This window comes from Ornithodoros turicata, chromosome 7 (genome assembly GCF_037126465.1).
Source record: "Ornithodoros turicata isolate Travis chromosome 7, ASM3712646v1, whole genome shotgun sequence".
Taxonomy (NCBI): domain Eukaryota; kingdom Metazoa; phylum Arthropoda; class Arachnida; order Ixodida; family Argasidae; genus Ornithodoros; species Ornithodoros turicata.
This window is the reverse complement of record NC_088207.1, coordinates 17,658,311-17,682,029: the sequence shown is the minus strand read 5'-3', so window position 1 is coordinate 17,682,029 and position 23,719 is coordinate 17,658,311. Positions and strand designations below refer to the sequence as shown.

The 23,719-nt window shown below is 48.5% G+C and overlaps 1 protein-coding gene and 1 long non-coding RNA gene across 2 annotated transcripts; both read right to left on the bottom strand.

The window, feature by feature from the left end:
- Positions 1 to 1,775: 1,775 nt before the first annotated feature.
- LOC135399617 (uncharacterized) lies at positions 1,776 to 6,188 on the bottom strand. Its single transcript, XR_010424364.1, has 3 exons — positions 6,098 to 6,188; positions 3,827 to 4,038; positions 1,776 to 1,951 (listed from the first exon to the last, which is right to left on the bottom strand). It is a non-coding gene; the product is annotated as an uncharacterized LOC135399617 (long non-coding RNA).
- Positions 6,189 to 7,971: 1,783 nt separating this feature from the next.
- Positions 7,972 to 22,344, bottom strand: LOC135400505 (organic cation transporter-like protein). The gene is made up of 6 exons (XM_064632336.1): positions 21,665 to 22,344; positions 20,730 to 20,898; positions 18,464 to 18,567; positions 15,786 to 15,940; positions 12,885 to 13,053; positions 7,972 to 8,203 (listed from the first exon to the last, which is right to left on the bottom strand). Exons 1-6 carry the CDS (start codon positions 22,321 to 22,323, stop codon positions 7,972 to 7,974), a joined length of 1,488 nt encoding a protein of 495 aa, XP_064488406.1. The 5' UTR covers positions 22,324 to 22,344.
- Positions 22,345 to 23,719: the final 1,375 nt, after the last annotated feature.

Sequence of the window (23,719 nt, the reverse complement as noted above, 5' to 3'; positions counted from 1 at the left end):
TAGATTCCGCTCTCGTGGTCCCGACGAACGATAGTCTCTGGCAGAATGGTCTGGTTTACCACAGTTGTAACGATGTAGTTCCTCTATCAGTCGTGTTCGTTTGTTCATGACTCGCACTTTGTGCACAGCTTCTTCAGCGGTATCCCTCCGCTGTTGTGGCTCTTCCTGTACCATGGCGTACTTTGCTCTCGCTGGCGTAAGATCGGATGCGCTGCAAACTTTAAAACTCCTGGCCACGTTATAGTAAGCCTTCGGGAGCCCCTGAATCGCTAGTGAGGCCACTTCGGCGTTATCAATCTTCTCATTTAATACGCGGAGTTGCTCAGCTAAATATTCGATGCGCTGCATATACTCAGAAGCAGTTTCCTGATTTTTCCACTTGGCGTCGTTAAGTTCCTCCTTCAACGTCAACGTCCGTTAAAGGGCTCCTTTTGTTGTCGTCTGGTTTATCGCGTAGCTGGTCTGACGCATTCCGAATGATTAGACGATGACATTCATGGCTTCTTTGTCGCTTCTGTAGCATATTCTCGAATGACTTCAGAAGTAGAGGTTTGTTGAGGAGATGTCGAGGAGGTTGTGTGTTGTTGAGGAGGATCGTCCGTGATCACATGCCATATATCCCTTTGGTCTTCAAGTATACCGTATATATATAGTCGGATAATTATCTTTCTCTGATTTCTCCAATGACTCACTGCCTGCGTCATCCTTTCTGATCCATCGGACACCGGGATTGCTAACTGGTAGATAAGTCCCGTTACAGCGTTCCTGGGCCCATAACCATTGATAGCAGAGTCTCCGGAGCCAAGACGGAATCAAGGAACGGCTGCCCGTGTTGAACGGTCAGCACGAAGTGAATCGTGAACGTTACTTCACGAGTCCTTTATTTTCGTCAATACAGCCAAGTAAAAGAGAACAAAGTACAACGAGTACAACTGTGAATTGATACATGAGTGCGTACAACACTTCCGACGCCCCTGCTGGTTTTGAGTTCTATAAGTATTCTGCCTCCTTTCCCTGTATCTTAGAGGGGCGCTCAAGTGCAACAATTTCTTCTCACGGAATGAAAGATGCCGTTCCCGTGACAGCAATTCAAAAGAAACGCGAGTCCGCTCCGTCCATTTACGCGCCAACGAAACCGCAATTTACCGTTCTCTCGCGCTTAAGAGGCGCGGCAATGCGGAGAGGCCTCCGATTGGTTTCCTCAGACGATCTCCCGCGATGATTGGACGACTGTTTGAGGAGACCGGCGAGAGAACACTCTGGCATTACCGTCCACACTCTAAAAACTGAACTTCACCGCATAGCATGCTCTGCGCCAACCATTGCCACGAATGATAGGGTTATCATTTCTGATTCGAAGAGAGAGGGGGGCGTACGCCTTTTTGTGTCAATTTGGATATATGATAATTGACACAAAAAGGCGTACGCCTCCCTCTCTCCTCGAATCAGGAACGATAACCCTATCATTCGTGGCAATGGTTGGCGCAGAGCGTGCTATGCGGTGAAGTTCAGTTTTTAGAGTGCATTATTGCGAAGCAGAGACGATGGAAAGGTGTAAGTAACGTTATTTTTTATCGATCATAATCACGAACGACACAGTGCTTAAATGCCGTTCCTTTTGTATTAGTTCCGAGGTAACGAAATCCTTTATTCTACGAGGAGAAAATGTACGCACTTTAGCACGTACTGGAACAGCGAACTTGTTGGACGGCGTTGATATAGTGAGCGCCCTCAGCCCCCAAAATAAGTAGACGTGAATGTTGACCAACCACATATTCCGTGAGAGGAGCGAGAGTGCTGCCGAGTCTGGAAAATGCGTAGCACAACGCCAGGCCAGTGTTCCGGATGATCGTCGGGTAAATCTCGGCAGCGTACAGCCAAATGATGGAATAGGATGCGGCCACCGAGGCGCAGGCCACCATGGTCACTGCCCGAGTCAATACTGCCACACCTGGAAGTAATCAACACATCTATCATAAGTTGCTCTAAAAAGGTAGCTATACCGGGTGTTTCAGTTAAATCCCCGGGCTAAATAATTCGCGAACGGGTGCACCAATCCACGAACTTTCTTTTTTACAAGTATCTGTCCGATACCACCTACAAGCTGCACACCGTGTGAATGAGTGGGAGGCGCTCATTATTAAAATAAAAATGCAAATGAGTTTCGTAAAAAAGCGTATCTTCTAAAGCAGGGCGCTGTCGGCATTAAAATGGGTACTACCCCTTTTGGCACCTTCAGTGGACACCTTTTAGAGAGAAATCTGCTACCGAAGCGGGTCATTTGTTGCAGTTTTTAATTGGTTTCCGTTTAGTATTTTTGTCGCGGCTTGTCGCGGCGAAGCGCAAAAGGGCGTATTTTATTGGTGTAATTCATTGGTGTAATTCATTAATGTAAGGACATAATTTATTGATAGATAAGGGAGTGAAAGAGCGTCCTTTTGCGCTGCGCCACGACCAGCCGCGACAAAAATACGTAAACCGAAACCAATTAATTACTGCAACAAATGACCCGCTTCGGTGGCAGATTTTTCTCTAAAAGGTGTCCATTGAAGGTCTCAAAAGGGGTAGTACCCATTTTAATGCCGACAGCGCCCTGCTTCAGAAGTTACGCTTTTTTACGAAACTTTTATTTGCATTTTTATTTTAATAATGAGCGCCTCCCACTCATTCACACGGTGTGCAGCTTGTAGGTGGTATCGGACAGATACTTGTAAAAAAGAAAGTTCGTGGATTGGTGCACCCGTTCGCGAATTATTTAGCCCGGGGATTTAACTGAAACACCCGGTATAAGCTATAAAAATAATAACTGAGTTACAGTTAATACAGTTACCTACAACAGCAACTTTACAGTTCCCTCTCAAGAAAAAAATGGCGAGTAAATGTAACGCTCAGAAAAAGAAGAACTAGAAGCAGTATGGACCCTAACAGCACGGTAGGAGCTCCTTTGGGAGTAGGAGGGTCTCTATAAGGTCGCGTATGAGATGAAAAATCTCCTGGAATTCCTGCACTCTAAAAACAGATTCACCGCATAGCACGCTGTGCGCAAACCATTGCCACGAGTGATAGGGTTATCACTTCCGACTCGAAGACAGAGGGGGCGTACGCCTTTTTTTGTGGCAATTTGGATATACCATAATTGACAAAAAAAGGCGCACGCCCTCTCTCTCTTGAAGCGATAACCCTATCATATGCGGCAATGGTTGCCGCAAAAGTTCTTGTTTTCAGAGTATGGACGGGAACAAAGGCACGATATTTGAAGCGGTTGACCTGCCAACTTTTTTCTTGTGGCGCGTCCCGCTGGTTCCCTATCTGTTTACTGAAATGTATTTGAGGCCTCATGGAGCGGCTGCCACTAAAGATGCAGGTCACTCAGCAGTCAGCACTGAACAGCATCCATAGACCTTTTCGTCGTTCTAAAGAACGACCAAACGACGATAGGAAACGGCCGGCTGTGGGTCAGAAGCTGGCAAATCCAGTAGATTACATAGAGCGCGATAAAGCACGTGTCGACCAGCTTTAAGATGGCGCATAAGCGGTTTCTAGACGGATTCCGCTTGGATTCAGGCTTTTTCGGCGGCGCAACGACGACTGAAACTGAGAGAAGTCATCGATGAAATACGCACGTGTCTAACAACGCTTCGCATAAAAATGGCATCGGCGGCCGGCTGACGACGGGACATCAATGACGCGAGGGAGGCCGTTGACCCGTGACAACGCATGACACGCTTAAAGTCAGGCTACTTCTAACGGCCAAACTCTCTACAAACTACTCCGTTTAACGGCAGATACTTCTGGTTCCCTGCAAAGGTCAACGCAGGAGCATCACCTGTCAACGAAGCAGCCACAAAACTGACGAATCCAGCGCAGCACAAGCAAAGTGCCTCGCCAGTGCGACGTCCGCAACTGGCAACGCACAATATGGCACACAGTTGGGCGCACAAGTCCATCAGTGAAGCGATCAGGAGCATTACGTCAGGGTGGCTGGCAGACTTCCGAATCCTGATGCCCATGGTGAAGTAGGCGAATGATATCACCGTTCTGGAAGACAAACACATCAATAGCAGATCGTGCACAAGTAAAACTTCGAATAGACCTCTCCCTGTTTGTAAACAAGTGACGTCATAGTGTTCGACAGCGCCACCGGTATGGTAGAGTTGAACTATGCTCGAAGCTCGAGGGGATTACGATGATCCCTAAAAGGGGCACGACCTTCTGTCCTAGTTTTCTTTCAATAGGAGGCATCGAACAAGTGCCCGTTCGTCACAGCTGTCCCCTTCTGATCTGTTTCTGATATGGTTTCAGTCTGTCTACCAACGCCATGACTACGCTTCTCGAGGTTTATTTTCCGATTTTAAAGTTTCTGATGTTCGGGAAAATGTCACCGAGATACATTTTAAAGGCACTAATTATTTTCAAAACTCCTCAAACAAATGCGTACTTCATCAGGGGGGCGACGAAACACCCCAATCATCATCATCATCAAACCATAACCACGGAATTCGATACCGAAACCATGCCCTCTTTACGCGCTAGGGCAACTTCCTTTTCACGTCCGAGCGCCACGTGCTAGATAGCGATGTGACTGATACAATCCCGGCCGCGCATGGGGTCGTCCTTCCTCTGCATGGTTTCGGTGTGTTATATTGTACCGCAAAATCTGGTGGTAAATGTCTCAAAGTATGCCCGTGTCACGACCTAAATGAGCTACCTTTAAATGAGTACACCTCCAATTCTGCAATCTCACATTTGGCCCTAACACACACAAAAAAAAAAAAACGGAAGAAAGAAAGAAAAACGAAGCTGGTCGGCCCAGGACGCATACAACCCCCTGTCCCACACTCCTTCCTGCTGTCCTCTCTCCACCTATCCATGCCTGCACGACGCTAATAACCGCAGTTGATTGGTGCCGCTAACACGGAATGAAAAAAGAATAAAAATCTTGTGTAAATAGTCATCTGGTCGCTACATAATTGCTTGGAAGGAATGTTCGCATGGCCGTATCATCTACTTGCAAAATAGACTTCAAATAGACTGCAAAAAGTCTGCACCGCATAGAAACAAACATTCCGTCTAAACATCACAGTCCTAAGCTTTCCAAGAAACCGGCACATCCACACACACCATCACACACCACATGGCTCCATCCCGCTTTCATCTTAACGAATGCTTAGCGTACTGTGCATGCATGTGCATGGTTGCTGGGTGGTGTAGAGGGAAGGTCCGGCCAGTCTGCTCTGCACACAGGGGTGACACAAACCCGCCATTGTTGTAACTACCCTCAAGCGGGTGCTTTTGACAAAACTGACATATTGTCCTGGTCGCACGTCATAGAAAACGTCATTTTCAGGTCATGTGACTTTGTTTATATGTCGTTTTGCCGCTTACCGACATATTTTCGCCGTCATAACACCAAGAGATTACCGTATTTTGCCAGCGTAAACTATGCGGTGCTTCTTCCGCAACATGGTAACCCATTTCTCCTTTGTTTAAGTACATGGCATCGGCTCGGTAAGTCTTAACGCGCAGTCGTCATCACATCTTTGGAAGTCAACAATACGAGGCTTTGTGTGCAAAACTGCGCGTTTTACTGCAAGATTATCGGATAAAAATAATTACCGTGATCGAAAAACATCCAAAACGTCGTCCAGAAACAACAACCGCATTGTTTACAAACGGTTTGGCCGACAATCACGGGCGCCGCCATCTTTAAGGTCACGTGCGCCTTGACGTTTGCTTTGACGTACGACCAGGACCTGTCCAGGATGCATTGCGTTCGCCCAGCACGCTTTCGTCTACGGAGGAATACATTGGATGCCACCCCTGTGGCTCTGCAGTGGCGGCCCCGTGCGCCCAGCGGAGGGAGTAGAGGGGAATGTGAAAGAGGGAGAGGAGAGATGATGAAGAGGGAGAGGTGTGCTAGCCCTCTTGCTCAGGGATTTGGGAAACCCACTAGAACTATACCCACCACAGAAAACATGCGAGCATCTCTCATTAGTCTTCATTGGAATGCTTCCAGTATCACGGTAAACACGAGGATTATGGGCGAAGTTGCCCCATGCGTACTGTGCGTGCACTTCTATTGTAATCTGGTACTCACGAGCAGTAGTAAAGAATGATGGTGTTCTTCCAGCTCTCACGCATTCCAAGAAAGTCGGCAAAGGTACCACCACCGTTCAGACGCTCTTCCTGGGTAGGAATTTGAGGACAATGTTCAAGATGCTCTATAGGCCTCGAGCAGAGCTGTTCTGGGGGTAGGTTACCATTAAGTGTCCCCCTCCCCGGGATAGAGAGGTATATCACAAGCAGTTCCGAGCGCAAAAACCACCTTGTGTCTCTCTTTATTGGACAACATAGAGCTCCACGGATGTGCATCTGGCGTCCCTGCTGGCGAGGGAGAAGGTGAAGAGTGGCTGCCCCCCCCCCCTTCGCTTCGGAACGGCTCTGCCCTTGACAAACAAAAGCCTGTTGAAAAAAGGCGTGATACATCACAGGAAGAGCTGGTAGATAAAATGGCGTAGATGCAGGGCAGCTGGTGGATAAACTCAGTGAACCTGGGTGAGCATGTTTCGCTCAAGTTATACAACATGTGCATGCAAAGTGCGTCTACGTCGCTCTGGTTGATGGTCGTCGTGATTGATGGTGTCTTTGATGTATCTGTCTGATGTTTGTTGAGTCAACTTGCAAAGACTCAACAAACATTTTCAACAAACTGTATTTGAGCTTTCGTGTCGTGTTGTAGCGTCGTTTGTCCATGAGCAAAGACTTTTCATTGTTCTTTATTCCATACCACGGGATAAATGCATGGCTTCACTATAATTTGGCACGAGCTCCCGCGCTATGACCGATCGTGTCGCCCAAGTTATACTGCATGTGCATGAGATATTCATCTAGTATTTGCATCGCTCTGGTTGGCGGTCGTCGTGGCTGATGTGCTTTTGATGTCTCTGAAGAAAGGTTGTCAGTTTGGCACTAAACAGGGGGCATATCCTGGCATGCTGCGGTATCTGCTCCGAACCACCAGCTCTTCCGCAAATAAGCCTAGGGCCCAATACTGAGCTGAACATACTGTTCGTCACGATTTGAAATTGGCGCACTCCAAGCGTCACGTTTGGTGCCCTTGCCTGGTGTCAAACTGGCAAGCTTTCGTCAGTGACATCAACCACGACGATCGTCAACTATGCAAAGAGGCACAAAACACAAGTAGACGACAGCAATAGTCCTGTCCACTTGTGTTTTGTTCCTCTGTCCCTATCACCTCCTCTCAAAAAAAAAAAAAAAACACAGAATTCCCCCGCATAGCACGCTGTGCGACAACCATTGCCACGACTGATAGGGTTGTCGTTTATTCGAACAGAGAGGGGAGTACACTCTTAGAAATGAACTTCACCGCATAGCACGCTCCTAGCCAACCATCATCTCGAATGATATCGTTATCTGCCCTGATTTGCTGAAAACGGGAGGCGTACGCCATTTTTGTGACAATTATGAACAGCATAAGTGTCACAAAAAAGGCGTACGCCTACCGTTTTGAACAAATCAGGGCACACAGCGATATCATTCTAGTAGTTGGTTGGCTAGGAGCGTGCTATGCGGTGAAGTTCATTTTTAAGAGTGTACGTGTCACTTTTGTATGTATGACAATTGGCACAAAAAGGCGTACACCCCTATCTCTTCGAATCAGAAGCGATAACCCTATCAGTCGTGGCAATGGTTGGCGCACAGCGTACTATGCGACAACCACGCCACACAGCATGCACAACATAGCACTCTGAATGCCAACCATTGTGCAGAGTGATAAGTTTATCCCTTCCGATTTGTTGAAAACGCGGGGCGAACGCCTCTTTGTGACAACGTAACGGCATAGCTGTCACAAAAAGGCACACGCCTACCGTTTTCAACAACTCAGGGGGCAGAACGATGTTAATCGCAACGATGGTTTGCTAGCTGATTGCAAGGCGGTGCAGTTCTGCTTCAAGAGTGTACAAATGCGCACTTGCTGTACTTGCACATATCTATGGTTTGGTCAGCCTGCATCAAGGCTATTGAAGACTTTACCTTTTCAAGCTGCCTTCGGGTCCGCATCCATGTCTTCTTTACTTCCAGCGTGTTTTCGTCGTTGATGTGGGCTGCGTGCATAATGATCGCCTCGGCGCATTCGAGTCGACCTTTCGATATCAGCCATCGCGGCGACTCGGTCACACTGCTGGCAGGAAAGAAACGCCAAAATCATTTTTCTAAACATTTTTAAATTTTGCTGAGCAAAGTCAGCACTACACTAAGTAGGGTTACAGTAACGCAAAATATTATTCAGAACACCTGAAAGAATTATCCCGCACGCTAAAAACAGAACTATCGCATAACATGGTCTAGGTCAACAATCATACAGAGTAGTCGCCCTGTCCTCTGCATGTGGAAAACAAGTGTGTATGAATTATGCTTACGAATGTGGAGGGGAACGGGGGAGGAGGACTCACTAAATGGCACGGAGCATCATACGTGTAGGGACCATGCCAACCAGTTGAAGCATGTGAGAGTAGATATGAAAACAGGAGATGCAGGCCATGTGTATATTCTCTGTTGGTTGACCCAGAAACACGGCGATGCCATAGATTTTAGAAAGACAGGAACAGGGGTAGATAACTCACTAAAGGGCACGGAGAATCATAAGTGCAGGGGCCATGCAAACCATTGAAGAATGTGCCAGTTGATGCGAAAACAGGAGACGCCAGCCATGACTATCCCTCCCATTGCTTTGGATTTTAGAATGTAGAGGGGGACTTACTAAAATGCACGGAGCCTCATAGGTGTAAAGACGATGCCAATCCCTTGAAGGCCGTGCCACCTGGTGCGAGAACAGGGGACGCAAGCCATGGCTAGGTCTCCTATCGTTTGACCCAAAATTAAGGGGGGACACGAGAGAGGACTCGCCAAAGGCACGGATCATCATAAGTGGAGGGACGATGTCAACCACTTGAAGCACGTGGCACATAATGCTACGCAGGCCATGGCTATCTCCTCAACTGTTTGAGCAAGTGTCGCCGCGATGTCATATATTCTACAATGTAGAAAGGATCAAGGAAGGAGGATTTACTAAAAGGCAGAGTATTATAAGTGTAGGGACGATGCAAACCATGGATGATGAATATGTCATTCAGTTGATGCGAAAACAGGAGACGCAGGCCGTGGCTATCTCCCAACTGTTTGAGCCATGTATCGCATCGATGTCAGGTTTTAAAATGTAGGGAGGAACAGGGGAGGATGACTTACGAAAAGGCACAGTATCATAAGTTCAAGCTCAAGTTTTATTTTTAAAGGTGCCCATAAGTGCCACCTCGAAGTTGTGGTGACCCAGTCTGGGGAACACGAGGGGAATCGTCCCGTGACCTCATCCTCCCAGAAGATCCTTCGACTTAGGGTTGTTCCACTGGCTAATGTGGCCGCGTCTTCGAAGTGTCTCAGTGGAAGGTGCAGCGGGAGGGGACCAGGGGAAGGAAGAGGACACTGGTGGTGGTGGTGGTGACGTTGGAGCAGTAAAGTCGGCAATGTAAATTACTCCAAACCTGTGTCAGAGTCATTCTTGGTTGGTGATAGGATTGGGATACCGGCTGTTTAGACCACACCCCGGTGGGAAGGCTGCTTGCAGGAGTAAATCCCACATTGGGCGCCCAACACAGGGTTACGTTCCTTTGTCGTCAGTGGAGAGTGGTTCTGAGCGCTCTACGTTCTGGGGGGCCCCGCTAGGATTTGTGGGGGATCGGGAGTGTTAAACGCTTCGCGATATGGTTACGACTCGGTTGCAAGATGGCCAGTCGCGGTCAGGAACAGACGAGGAGGGTATCCTCCTCTAGGGTTGGGAAGCACGTGGCGGCGACGGCACCGCCGAAACCAACACAGAGGAAGGCGCGTCTGCACTCCCCCACGCTCAACCGTTGGACACCGCTACCATAATGTTACAGATGACACATCTTGTCGCTTCCCTGACCCAGCAGATAAGCGCGGCGCAATCTAGCTCGCATTCCGCCATTCCCCCACGACTCCACCAGAGTATGACAATTCCGACTCGCTCGGGGTACTCTGATGGAAAATTCGTCACTGATTTTCTTCTGAAGCTGGAGACCTAGCAGGTCGTGTCTAGAGCGTCCGACGAGGTATTGCTAGGGCGAGTTTTGCCGATAGCACTATTGGGGGATGCCGCAAGATGGCGAAGGCTGCAGAAGCCTTTTACCTCGGTGGCGGACTTCCGGCAGCGTTCTAGCGAAGAATTCTTGCTACCCGATTCCGCTATGCGTGTGAGCGAAGAGCTAACGTTTTGCTGACGAGACCCTCAATGAATTTGAAGCGTGCAATACAGGAGCTCTACACTAGGGCCGACCCGACGGCCACGGATCAGGATAAGGTGTCGCGTGTTATACGGCAGAGTCATCCGAGCTTCCATCCGTATTTACCGGGGCGAAATTTCGAGGATCTCCATGCACCTGCACGAGAAGCTCGGGTGATTCAGGCTGATTTCAGGCGTACGGTACCGATCACCACCGCGACTGGAACTGCCAGCTGAGCCGGGTTGCGCTTGGGCAGGTGTTCAGGACTCTGTTCCACGGGGAAGGAGGCCTAGTGGATACCTGTGCCACGCTGTCGCTAATCGGAGACGTCGAGTACGCACACTGCCGTGAACGAAATGTCCGCGTCAGGAAGGTTGATATCCCATTGCGGTTAGCATCAGGAATGTTCAGTGCTACAGGCGCAGTAAGACTTACAATGCGACTTACGGGGGACGGTAAAGACAAAGGCTCATTTACCGGTCAGGGCTGTCAATCAAAGTTATTTTGGGACGAGATTTCATTGACCGAGAGGGACTGCATGGTTCTCGATTTAAAGGCGAATGAATGTCGGTGCGGCGGACAACTGAGCCCACTGATCCCTTTTGCGGTTCCTACGCCGACTGGTAGCATAACCGGCCGCGAGGGCACCCAATCGATGTAGACAAACAGTAGAGAGTCTGTGCTCACTGTGGGAAATATGTGGGAAATATACCACAGATTATCGAGAGGGTGTTAGCATCTTTCGAGGGTGTAGAGGTAGAGCGCGCCAAGGTATTGGGCGCCCAGTGTCGCCGGCGGAAAAGAACTACAGTATTCCGTTACGGAGGAAGTGTGCCTGGCGGTAATGTTCGGCTTGAATAAGTTCGGCATGTACCTGAATGGGACACCTTTTACCGTCCAGACCGACCACCAGGCTCTCGCGTGGCTGCAGCGGTTGAAGAAATCGTCTAGTGTATTAGCAGGCTGGGCGTTAGCGCTTCGGGCTACTCTTACCAAGCGCGGTAGCTTTGTCTCGTGCGCCATTGGGTTTAAGCTGCGACTCACGGCAAGAATCCGAGGGCCAGGGGGCGGCCGATTTCGCAGGTGACTTCAACCTAGTCACACGCGTTACATGCGGAGAAGCCTCTCTTGCCGTAAGCGACGGAAGGGAAAGGAAGATGGGGTCGTGCTATTCTCCCAGAAGGTCGGGAAGCTCTAATTCAGAGGGAACATCTCGTGGCCGCGGTTGGTTCAAATCGGGCAGGTGACTCCCGGCTTGGGGTACGATCGTAAGCAGGGAAGAGCTCTTGAAGGCACAACAATCTGACGATTTATGTCAACGGGTGTCGGAAAAGCTGACGGAAAACAGTGAAGCTGACACCAGGAACGTTGACAGGGATGTCGATGGTTGCCTCGACTCATACCTGCTGCGTGGGGATAGGCTTTTGCTGCGATACGTAGGGGATTAGACGAGGAGGACAAGAGTGTTTCACCCTTTAAGTTGGTAGTTCCCAGGAGATTGCGAAGGGTGTTTATGCGGTACTTCCGCGACTCAGCTTTGGCAGGCAGCGGCAGCAAGACTTATCACAAGTTATGTCGTGTCGCAACCTGGCCGGGAATGATGCAAGATGTTATGGGCTTTACCCGTAGCTGTGCACTGTGTCTGAGAGCGAAACCGACGGGTGGCAAGCCTCCCGGGATGATGCAACTGGAAGGGGTAGCAACTACCCCTGGCACATAGTTGCGTGCGACATCATATGGGTCCGCTTGGCAGGAGTCCACGGGGGAATCAGTGTCTGTTGGTGGTCACTGATCACTTTTGTAGGTGCACACACAGGCCATGGCTACATTCCAACTACTTGAGCCAGTATCGACGCGACGTCATGGATTTTAGAATGCAGAGAAGAACAGGGGGGTTACTAAAAGGCACTGAGCATTATAAGTGTAGGGATCATGCCAACCATTTGAGGAATGTACGAGTCGGTGTGAAAACAGGAGACGTATGCCATGGCTATAGTCTCAATTGGTTGACCCAGTATCACCGCGATGTCATAGATTTTAGAATGAGGCAGAAATAGGGGAGGACTTACTAAAATCCACGGCATATGATAAGTGTATGAGTGATGGCAACCACATGAAGCATGTGCCAGATGATGGGACAGCTAGAGCCACTAAATAGGGGTACAGAGTATCGCATTCCCTGTCAGCGCCCGAGCCGCCTTCCGGTGTTCGCGATTGGGCCCCGATCGTGTCACGTGGTTTCTCCTTCCAAGAACGCGTCGTCATATTGAGTCCCCTCCATCCAAAACCGGTGTTTCCTCGGTTGCGAGCTGCCTCGACTGCGCGCTGTTCTCTGACGGAGAAGGGGGGAACTGGCGTCCCATTGCTAGGCAACGCAGCCGCGCCGGACTCAAGATGGCGGTCTCGCTCTCCGGCGTGGCTCAGTGTCGCTACTCTGCTCTCTATTTAGTGACTCAAGGGACAACAACAGATGCAGCCCATGGGTATCTCCCGAGTTGTTTGACCCAGTATCACCGCGACGGCATAAATTTTAGCATGCGAGAGGAACAGGGGAAGAGGACTTACTAAAAGGCACGGAGCATCATAAAAGTAGGGATGATGCCAACAAATTGAAGAATGTGCCAGTTGATGCGCAAACAGGAGACGCAGGCCATCGCTATATTCCCGGTTGTTTGACCCAGTATCACCGCGATGCCATAGATGCTTCTCATATCAGGCGACATCACTTCGATCACTGCGAATACAAATTATGACAAATTATGCAAATTACAAAAATTATGCAAATGAGCAGTGCGGGACAAGAAATTCTATGTGCAACTCTCTTGGGTGCATAACCGGAGTTTTTCGCGTCGTATTTACTCTTCGTGTGTCACTTTTAATCCGTGTACCGTGAAATTTGAGTTTTGTTCCGCCACTTAATTCTAATCCGTGTACCGTGAAATCGAATCCACGTATCGCCATCTTTGTGCCGATTTAATCCGAAGTTCTTATGTCTGGTTCACCTCACGAGTTTATAAACATCGTTCGCTCAGGAACTGTAACGAGTCTACTGTAAGTGTCATTCTGTAACTGTAAGTGTCTGTAACTGTAAGTGTCATTAGAACGCTGAAAGTGCTGGGAAATCTACTTGGACGGATCCATTCGACACTGTTTCTAATCGGCACTCAAACATTTCGGCACCCACATGGCTGACAGCTTCCGCATACCGAATTCTTCATGTACAGTCAACCCTCGATTTATGAACACCCTCGGTTCCCGGAAAAATCGTTCATAAATCGAGGGATTTATAAATAGAAGTCAGTACTATCGGCTGACGAAACAGTATTTGTGAGTTGGGATTGTGTTTATAATTCAATATATTGTGTAATGTTGCTTTCGACCAGGCCTTCTACTATACACTTGGTCGTCTCTAATGCGTCCCCAGAAAACCCGTTTGTTATTCGAATTTCGAGGGGTTGAAAACGAAGGGTGCAATACCTGGAAAAAGATTCGTCCGTTCCGGCATCATTCATAAGACCACGGAATAATCCATTTGAACATTTCTGTTGACCTCGGAAACATCCGTTCATAAATTGATGGCAAAAGCGCTGGGCCACTCCTAGTTGGTTCCCAGAAATTCCATTCAGTATTCGGATATCGTGGTTCATAAAACGAGGGGAAAATGCATGTAAAAAGTTTGGTTCCTCGTGCTCCTGTTCATAAAACGAGGGAATTCATAAATCGAAGGTTCATAAAACGAGGGTTGACTGTATTACAAGAACAATGCGTTCTCTGGATATGCTCCATGATATAGGCAAGCCAGAGCGGTGGACGAAGACACAAACAAAACACAACACAAGGGCTCAAGTGGCTCAACTGAGCTCAATTGAGCCCTCGTGTTGTGTTTGCTTATGTGTCTTCGCAAATCGCCCAGGCTTGCCTATCATGACGTTTATCCACCAGCATAGCCTTCATCTAAGCCGTTCTGTCACTGTATACGCCTAAGGTCACAGCAGTTGTTTTAGCCGACGTACGCCGATCTGCAAAATTAAGCTGATGGACACAACCTAGAATTTATGGGTGTTGCGGTTTGAGGTCTCCCTGATGTTCCGGCGTCTCTGGTGTCAAAATCCTCACTCTGAAAGTTGGCACGCCATTTCTTCTCAGTTGTCTCGCGACGTAAACCCCCAATCACATATTACTAGGGCCCGGAAATTTAGCCACTAAAAACGACGAAAATAGGCAGGCATTTAGGCCTCAAAAAAGGACAAAATAGGCAATAAAAAGCAAAAATAGGCACGATAATCTGGTACGCTCTTTGGCTTTCTTGGTGTTTCAGAAAGTTCCACCAAGGAAAACTTGCTCGTTTATAGGCTACAGTACCATATCAGCCTTGATGTCTGGTACATGAATGCTGAGGAAGCAGGGAGGCACGGTATATTGAATAATACTTTTAGTTTTCCGCTCTCGAAGATCTTGAAAGGCCCAGAGAGGCCAAATCTTTGGATCAAATGTACGCAAAAAAGAAAGGAACAAACACGCGACATGCAGTAACGAAAAGCAAAGTGCAGCACTCAACACGAGCCTGAAAGCCGCACTCGCACTTACATCTCTAAAAAAGGCTCTGATGACGTCTAAAAATGTTTAAAAATGCTACAATGCAATAGAGTCGATAAAAAGGCAGGCAACCCCGAAAATGTCGTATTTAGGCGTTTCGAGGCATTTATAGGCGAATGCCTAAAAATCCGGGCCCTGCCAATTAGCAACCGCTTGTTCACGGCTGAGTGTGATGGGCGCTCGTCATTTCATGACACGTCGAAGTTCACAATCTTTGAAATCTGAAATCTTCGTTGAATCAAAACAATCGTTGAAATCTTTGAAAGTTTCTAGCAGACACGGTTCTGTTGATAGCCCGGGCAGAAATGAGCGTTTGGCGCTCGTTCGTTGCGTCTACGATAACGAGATCGCGGTCGTATATCTGAAAGCGGGTCGGTCCGGCAACTTTTCAGCACGCCCTCGTATAGGTGCAAAAGCGTAAGCGTAATTAAGTGCAGCTACTTTTTTTTCTTAGATGAGCTTCCAAACGCGTTCAGAAAATCATAGCGAGAATTAAAGCGCCAGCTCTCCGTGATTCCGGTTCTCCAGTGGTTGCACTGATATCCCCAACCTTTCGCCTTGGTATAACAGATCGCTCAGGTGCTGGTCAGCGCCGTGTGTCTTCTCTTCGGTCCCATTCCAACCCTCTCTCCCTCTTCTGACGTATGCCAGCTTGTCCAAACCACTGCGAAGTGGTCGCAACGTGGAACTTTACCTACAGTACAAGGATGGGTAGAAATCCAGCGAACCGGTAGAGAAGTACGAAGGAAGTTGCCTTAGGACTGTAGCCGCCGATATTTCGAACGGAAACTGTTCTGGGCCCAGAAGCAGAACAGCCTCTGTTCGAAATATCGGCAGCTCCTGTTCTGAGGCAACTCCCTTCGTATTTACCTAGTACAAGGCTGGTGACAAGTAGAGTGGTCAAAGCAGCTCCGAGCAGGAAGCGCATGACCAAGAAGGCGTACAAGAAACGGCAGAAGATGATGGCCACTGCTACTACTTGAGATATCATGACGCATACCTTGACCACTGGTTTCCGACCAAACCTGAAACGTACACACACGAGGAAATATGACCCGAATACACTACGGTCTTTAAATAAATAAAAAACGACACGTTAACAGAGCGTGCACTCGAAAAACAGAGCTTCACTTACACAATAAACCCAGAATCTACCATCATTCGGGAGGGTATTATTTTCTTTCTCGATTTATTCGAAACAGGGGCGCACACCCTTTTGTGCCGATTTCGATATATACGCTGGATAATACGCCACAAAAAGACGCTCCCCCTCTTGCACTTTGTAATTCGGTGCAATGGCTGACGCACAGCGCGTTACGCGGTGAAGTCCTGTTTTTCGAGGGTTGTATAACGGACAATATTTTCCACCCGGTGTTCAGATTGCCGCGATCCTGGTATATTTTCACGTCCCGAAGTGTCAAGACTTCGCGAGGCAGATTTCGTATGGCTATTTCCAACAGCGAGCATGCGCATGTGGATAGTCCTATGTGTGTGTGTGGTGGTGGTGGTGGGGGGGGGGGGGGGCAGTTGCACAAAAATCCCGTCGTCGGTCCCCGGGATGCCAATGTAGAAATTTCGAAACCCCGGGATAAAAAACAAAACAGCTTGGAATTCCAAATTCTGATGCACATTATGAAACAGTACTTGGCCATATAACACCAGCCTGAGCGAACAGTCACTTCGAATGGTATTGAACTAAGGTGTGATATTTATTTAAGATGATATATATGAATGAATTTTATTCCGTATCAGAATTAACCTCGCTCAAAGACTCAGCACAAAAATACAAATGCCGTCGGTGAACATTACGCGCTTCCACGAATGTTCGGAAAAGACAGCAGAACTTCATTACTCGGTTTCTTACGCTTTTCAAATTCATAGTTTCGGATTCTCCAAGAGTGCGTGACGACATCGAGAATCTGGCGCCTCTCTCTCCTTATCAACAGCACCAGCGTCTTCGCCCTCCTCTCTAAGATGGAAGTCTGACAGCAGCTGCGGTGAGGGGAGAGAAAGAAGCGCTACGGAGAGCAACGTTGCCAGACGCTTTGCAGATTGGGTGTACCTCATGTCGTCATAGTTGTCAAAGCTAGAAATCATTTTTGTGGTACCTCAGGCAGAGTCATATAGAGAAACGAAATTTTGGAATATAGTGTGAGACACGTGGATTGCAATGGCGTAAGTTCGGTAAGATTCAGAAGACATTAGATTTAGTCCGTAGTGGCGTTTTAGCGATAGACCTAAGCTGTGTTTACACGAACAGATATGTCGACTGATCGTTAAGGTCGACTGGCAACGGCTTACATGAATGTCGACTAATGCGCCATAGAGCACTGCAGAACTAACTGATCCTCGATTGAAGCACCACTCTCATCTTTGAATTGTAACCTTGAAAATTTGAAGTTTAGATACGTTACACACGACTTTGTCATCGCGTGAATTCATTTACTCCTCTTTTTACTTTTGCAGCCTTTGGCACGCCATTCGTTTCATAATCAAACTCTCATAACTTGTATTCTTTTGTCTTCTTTGAAATCTGCGCTGCCAGCTATTCTTTTTCGTCCTCCGTTTCTAGTCGTTATCCACCTGTTCTATTCTGAGGTGAGGGAGGACGAGGCAACCGGAAGTGACGTACACTCTTAAAAATGAACTTCACCACATAGCACGCTCCTAGCCAACCACCATCCCGAATGACAACGTTCTCGCCCCTGATTTGTTGAAAACGGGAGGAGGAGCCTATTTTGTGCCGTGCATAATGAGCACAAAATAGGCTCCTCCTCCCGGAACATGAACTAGGGGGGCGCCGCCTCCCCCGGGAAGTCCCGCTAAGACACTGACGCCAACCTTTGGGGCTCGGCGCGCCCGGGTCGAAAGAGCGACGAGACACCAACTTCAAAAATGCATCTTGCAATTTGTAAAATATGTATCCGCCCACCATACTCATTATCACAGTAGAAGGTGAGGCGAAGAAACAGAGGATGACACAACACACAGCCCTGGATTTCGCCCAAAGCAATCAGATCAATGAAACGAAGCAGACGAAAAGGTACCAGCAGCTGCCAGTGAGGTGTAACGGCAGGATCTTCGGAACGCATATCCGTTGGGAGCGGGTTCAACTCCCGCTGCTCCATCTCATTGACCATATTCATTATATTGCGCGCATTTCGGGTCAAACACCGAGGATTCAATGCATTTTGTTCCTTTTGCACTCAGTTTTCAAAGGCGTAATGCCTCCAGTTGTGCACATGTTCATACCTTACCTTTCCTTTCTTTTTTTTCTTAATAAACAAAGCCCCCCCCCCCCCCCCCCCCCGCCAAAGTACTTACTTCGCGGTGCGCCCTTGCCCAACCCCGGGAAAATGGAAACTCTCCGCCTCTGCGTCTGAACACTGCCCAGTCTATACTGCGTACCTCTTACCATTAAGAAAACACTTACCATTAAAATATACAAAACAGATTAATTTTAGTGGCTGCGTTCGTGTTACTTTTATGTTTGCATGCTGCACGTATAAGACGCGTTCCTAACCAAGAAACATCGTCATTGAGCTCACTTGTCGGAGACAGGACCAGAGACCAGCAAAGCGCAGAGCCCACCAACCAGGAAGATGGAAGAGCTGATGGGAAGCAGCCATGCGTTGTGACAAACCATCTCGTACTGTTGCGAAGAATTGCAGTCTTAAACTCTAAGCATAACAGCGGATAGCTTCAACGTCACAGTGCATGACGGATGTTTAGACGTTACAGAACACCCCTTGCATGGGTATGAAGAATACCAAAAAAGGGGGACAGGGCAACAACAGAAGCAAATTGCTAGTTACGATGCACTCATAAATGCAATGACGAACAGTGGTCAATACGTCACCAGTCTAATATTTTTCATTCTACTACTTTGCAGTATATAAGAGTGAGTTTTAGTGAGTGAGCTCATCGTACGCTATCGCCATTGCATACGTAAGGGATAGCGTTGGGGGCTCTGCGCACGCGCAAAACATAAAGACAGCATCGCGCACTGCGCAGAAACATCACACTGTCCCATACGTACGCAAGGGCGCTAGCGTTCATATTGTTGCGGTAACCAAGGCTGGTGTAGGGCAACGCTCAATTTCGTAGGCAACGTTTCCATATCTTCTTTCTTGCAATTCAGCTTTAGAACATGAACGTGGCGTTCCAACGAGGCGATAATAGAGCATCGTAGTGCATCTATCCATCGTACGCTATCGCCTTTGCATACGTAAGGGATAGCGTTATGGTTCTGTGCAATGCGCGAAGCTCTCTTTTTGCTTTGCGCGTGCGCAGAACCACAAACGCTATCTCTTACATACGCAAAGGCGCTAGCGTACGCAACGTATAACGTAGTCGATAAAAGAGATAGGGCGCAGACTAACTGGTGCATGATGATGAAGGAACGAATAACCAAGAGACAGGGGACACGAAGACAAGCACAATAGTTACTGTTGATAGTTGTAACATTACTGTGTTTGAGGAGTTTTGCTTGTCTTCGTGTCCCATGTCTCTCGGTTATTCGTTCCTTCATCAGTATAACGTAGTGGTTCTGTGCAATGCGCGATGCTCTCTTTATTGTTTGCGCGTGCGCTGAACGACCAACGCTATCCCTTCCGGTCACAAAGGCGATAGCGCACGATGCACAAAAACTTCCTAATGACATTACATTGGCTTCTACGGTACTCCAGTTGGACGGAGATATCAGGTAACTAGACACTTCGGGAGTCCAGCTTGGACTGGAAGTGGTTGAACTGGAACGGTTGAAGTACCTGCGACACACCTTTGCACGGAACTTTTCGATAGAGACTTGATTGATCCCCACTGTGTACTAGAGCAGTGTTTCCCAAAGTGTGGTCCGCGGACCCCTGGGGGTCCGCGAGAGTGTCCGTGGGGGTCCGCGACCGTCGCTCACATTTCAGTGAGGATTTTCGTCCCCACAAACACGCGCTCGTACATGCTGCCCGATTTCCAAACACCCAGAACTTCCAAAATTGTTACAAGCATGCTTCAACGGCTAGCTTCTAATTTCTGATAGCAAAGTCCTGCAATGCACGTTTGTCCGCGTCATACACATACAAACAAGCAGAAGAAACCAGTCCGGAATCGTTTCTCAAGCTGTATCGAAAGCACGCAGCAGCTGACGAGGTTGCTGGTTATCCACTGGCTGTGACGGTGTGTGTGTGTGTGGGGGGGGGGGGGGGGGTCCGTGAATTGGTTCTCAACGCTTCCGGGGGTCCGTCACCGCCAAAAGTTTGGGAAACACTGTACTAGAGAATACAGTTGCACATTTCCGAGCACGTGTGCCTCACTCGGTAGACTTTGTTCCATCAATCGTACTTTGACCTCGAATAGGCCATTTTTAAATATCCTTGCCGATAATTATTTTGGACCAAAATGCGTCAAAAGGGCACTGCCGTGCAAAAATTTCTCCTCGCGGATTGCAAGATGTCCTTACCTTGACAGTAATACAAAAGGAACGGGGATTCATCCGAAATCTCACTCCATTTCACTCTCTCTCAAGACGCGCGGCAAACCGGAGCGGCCTGTCATTGGTCTCCTTCGATTCGACCAATCATCGCGAGAGATCGTTTGAGTAGACCAATGAGAGGCTTCTCCGCGTTACCGGCCTTCTTGAGAAGGAGAGGGAAATTGTAAAGTACGATTGCGCACGAACAACGCGACCGACAAACCCCATTCCTTTTGTATTGCTGTCAAGGCAAAGGCATCTTGCAATTCGTGGGGAGTAATTTTTACACTTTATGCTTCTTCAAGGAAAAGTTCCATGATATTTTATTTTTTGTAAACGAATCTTACCTCTTGGACGATGCTGAATCCGTAGGAAGCGATGTCAAATTCCCAGCTCTGGCAGGCCTTTGTGATCCAAGTGCCGTTCTTCAAAACCACAAACATTTCGCACTTGCTATATTCCCCATTCTCCATCTTGGGTATCATCTGGTCCTTCCACTCGTCGCTGCTAATGTTCCTGCAGAAGACATTATTTGGACCATCTTGAGAGTGCCACAGTCCACGGCCTGTCCTAACGAAGTGCGTTACAAATTATAATTGAAGTCGTTCGGAACGGGCATCTTGAGTATTAGGAACTGGAGTCGGGTGCTTCATCCAGTCAGGAAAACAATTAAACTTTTAAGCCGTGTTCCGTGCATGGAGCCCATGAAGCTCCATCACTGTAAAAAAGAAAAGAAAGGAAAAAAGGAACGCTGTTGTGAACCTGGTCAGGTCCCAAAGTGGATACCTGTAGAGTTTACTCCCTGTCGTCTCTCCTCTAGAGGGTACTAGCTTCGAAATGGCGAGACCGCAGCAATGGTGCAGGTCCGGCAAAGTCCGCTTTCGGTTTTCGCTCGCAGCCACATGGTCTTTATAATAGACTACCAACGGTGAAAACATAGAAATTACCGGGATATGGTACAAGAACTCAAATGCGTCAAATGAACGATGGGGGTAAGGATCTGGATGATCAGGACCTCAGGACCTATATCATATAGAGGCAAATATGAGCTAGCGACCGCGACGCTTCCCCGCGAATGACGTCCTATAATGACGTCCCGCGTACCTATATTGGCAAAAATAATGGCCCAAGCACTAAGTCATAAAACTAGCAGAGACAGTGAGAAACTGTCCCCCACTGTCTCACATTTTTCATAAGGGGGCCGAATGTAAAAACCTGGCCCTATGGAAGTTTTTCATTAATGTGATTCCTCCTCACTTTGCTCACTGCCGTGTGTGCTTACTTTGACGGCCTAGCGCACCAGTAATTGACGTCAGGCGTCAGAATTTGCGGAACCATGGCTTGGAACGGCAGGACGAATGCAACGATCAGTCCGAAGTTGAAGGTGGCACGTTGGAATGCACCGTGAGCCCCCACCATGTAGGAGAGGTCGTCTCGCTTTCCAGCGTGGAACGTTCTGTCTACAACTTTGAAGAAATCCATGTACACCGATCGACTGCGAGACCCTGAGCGAGGCCGCCCTGCTATGGGTGGCGTCTCGTCTACTGGTTTGCTCACGCCCGAAAACTTGACCTTGCCTTCGCCCACTGGAAGAGGATGTTCATGGGTAGCAGGATTCTCCTCAGCAGCATTTTCTGAGTGCTCAACGACAGTTTCAATCGGTGAAGCTCTGCGAGGGGGAGGAGGCAATGGTTCCGACGCGTCGATGATTTCCGGATGTGCTTCTTCCACGAGAGCTGGGTACTCTGTAGGCATTTTGTATTCTCGAGGTGCCGCGGCAGCTACCAATTCAGGCATCATATGATGACCACGGATCTCAATCACGGTGGGCGACCCGGGCGTAGTCGCATGGCGCTTGGAGCGGGTTCTCTTCTTCTTACCCATTACCAGGACGGAGGAGCAGAAGACTTGATACCTGGCAGATGCAGCGAAGCAAAACATTCTGAAGTCACGTGCAAGTTATGCGCGTGTTCTTCTTCTTACCAATGAGATGATGGCCGTGAGCCACTAAGGGAGATTGGCCAGGACAAAAAGGACAAACTATGTCTGTGTGGTAGTGGTGGGGAGTAAGGCCAGGTCAGACGCACGCTTTCAGACATATGTCGGCACAGTTCCCCTAGAAGTCGGCCCAGGACGCACATTTCCCTAGGGCGTGAGTCGTGACGTTGCCCACATACGTGAGGCCGACAACGGCAAGCCCTTTCACCACCACCACCACCACCACGTACTTATGACATATGTATATATGGCGTATGATGACTAAGGCATGAACAAGTGTTACAGCCATGACCGTGTACAACACATTTTTATCGTCTTCTTCTGTATTGATAGTATTGAGCATTCATGGGGCAGGGACGTCGAAAGCGCGGGTGGGGGGTGGGGGTGGGGGTGAGAGCAGTTCTCCAGGCTCTCCAGGCGGTGGCTAACGTCGGTCCTCTTCGAAGATGTCCACTCCCAGGTCTCTCTGTAGGTCATATATCGCTGTCCTGTTTACAACTTTCCGTGGTCTTGTACTGTTGCCTGGCGCCGACTAGGACATACATACATACATTAATGCGTCGCTCGTGATCTCTGTTGTCTCGCGACATAATTCCCCAATTATTATGATTACATACATTGATCCTTGAAATGTTGGGAGTTTTTGTCGGGGGTTGTTATTGAGCCAGTTGTATAGTGCAGTCCGTTTTAAATGATAGAGAGAGAGCATGTCCGTGTGTGTCCGCTGCACAGCAACTTTGCTGCCAATACACACATTAAGAACTTGCACAGACAAAGAGCGTAATATAGCAACACATGCTACACGTGGCGCAGAATGACTTCAAATGTGTTAAACAGCAGAAATATGGCAGTCCTCGAAAAAGCCAGAGAGCGGCGGGATTTGAACCGTACGTCGTGGTGGTGCTGGTGAAAGGGCCTCACAGTGGCAGGCAACGTCACGACTGATGCCCTGGATGTGCGTCCTGGGTCGACTATACTAAGGGAACTGTGCCGACATATGTCTGAACAGGATTACCGGTCGAGCGCATTGACCAATTCGGGCCCTGTCTGGCTGCTACCCTGCAGCACGTGCAACATGTTGCCATACCATAGGCAGACGAACATCACGTGTAACCAGTGGCGTAGCCAGACCTCCAAGGTAGGGGGGGGGGGGGCTCGATACGAAAACTCGCCCCACTCCCCCCCCCCTGGGAGGAGGGGAAGCACACATACTTGTGCACACTGCAAAGTGCGGATGCAAAAAAAAAAAAAAAAAAGGGGGGGAACGAAAATAGTTGATTTGGACGTTCACAATACGATTACATGTATAGGCTGTCATGATCAATGAGGTGGTGTCACG

Coding starts and splice junctions, on each gene's coding strand:
- LOC135400505 (XM_064632336.1), bottom strand. CDS start 22,323: ATGTTTTGCTTCGCTGCATCTGCCAGGTATCAAGTCTTCTGCTCCTCC. Junction 13,054..15,785: donor TGTCACCAGCCTTGTACTAG/GTAAATACGAAG, acceptor TTGTATTCGCAG/TGATCGAAGTGATGTCGCCT. Junction 8,204..12,884: donor ATGATGCTCCGTGCCTTTTA/GTAAGTCCTCTT, acceptor CTTTCCTGCCAG/CAGTGTGACCGAGTCGCCGC.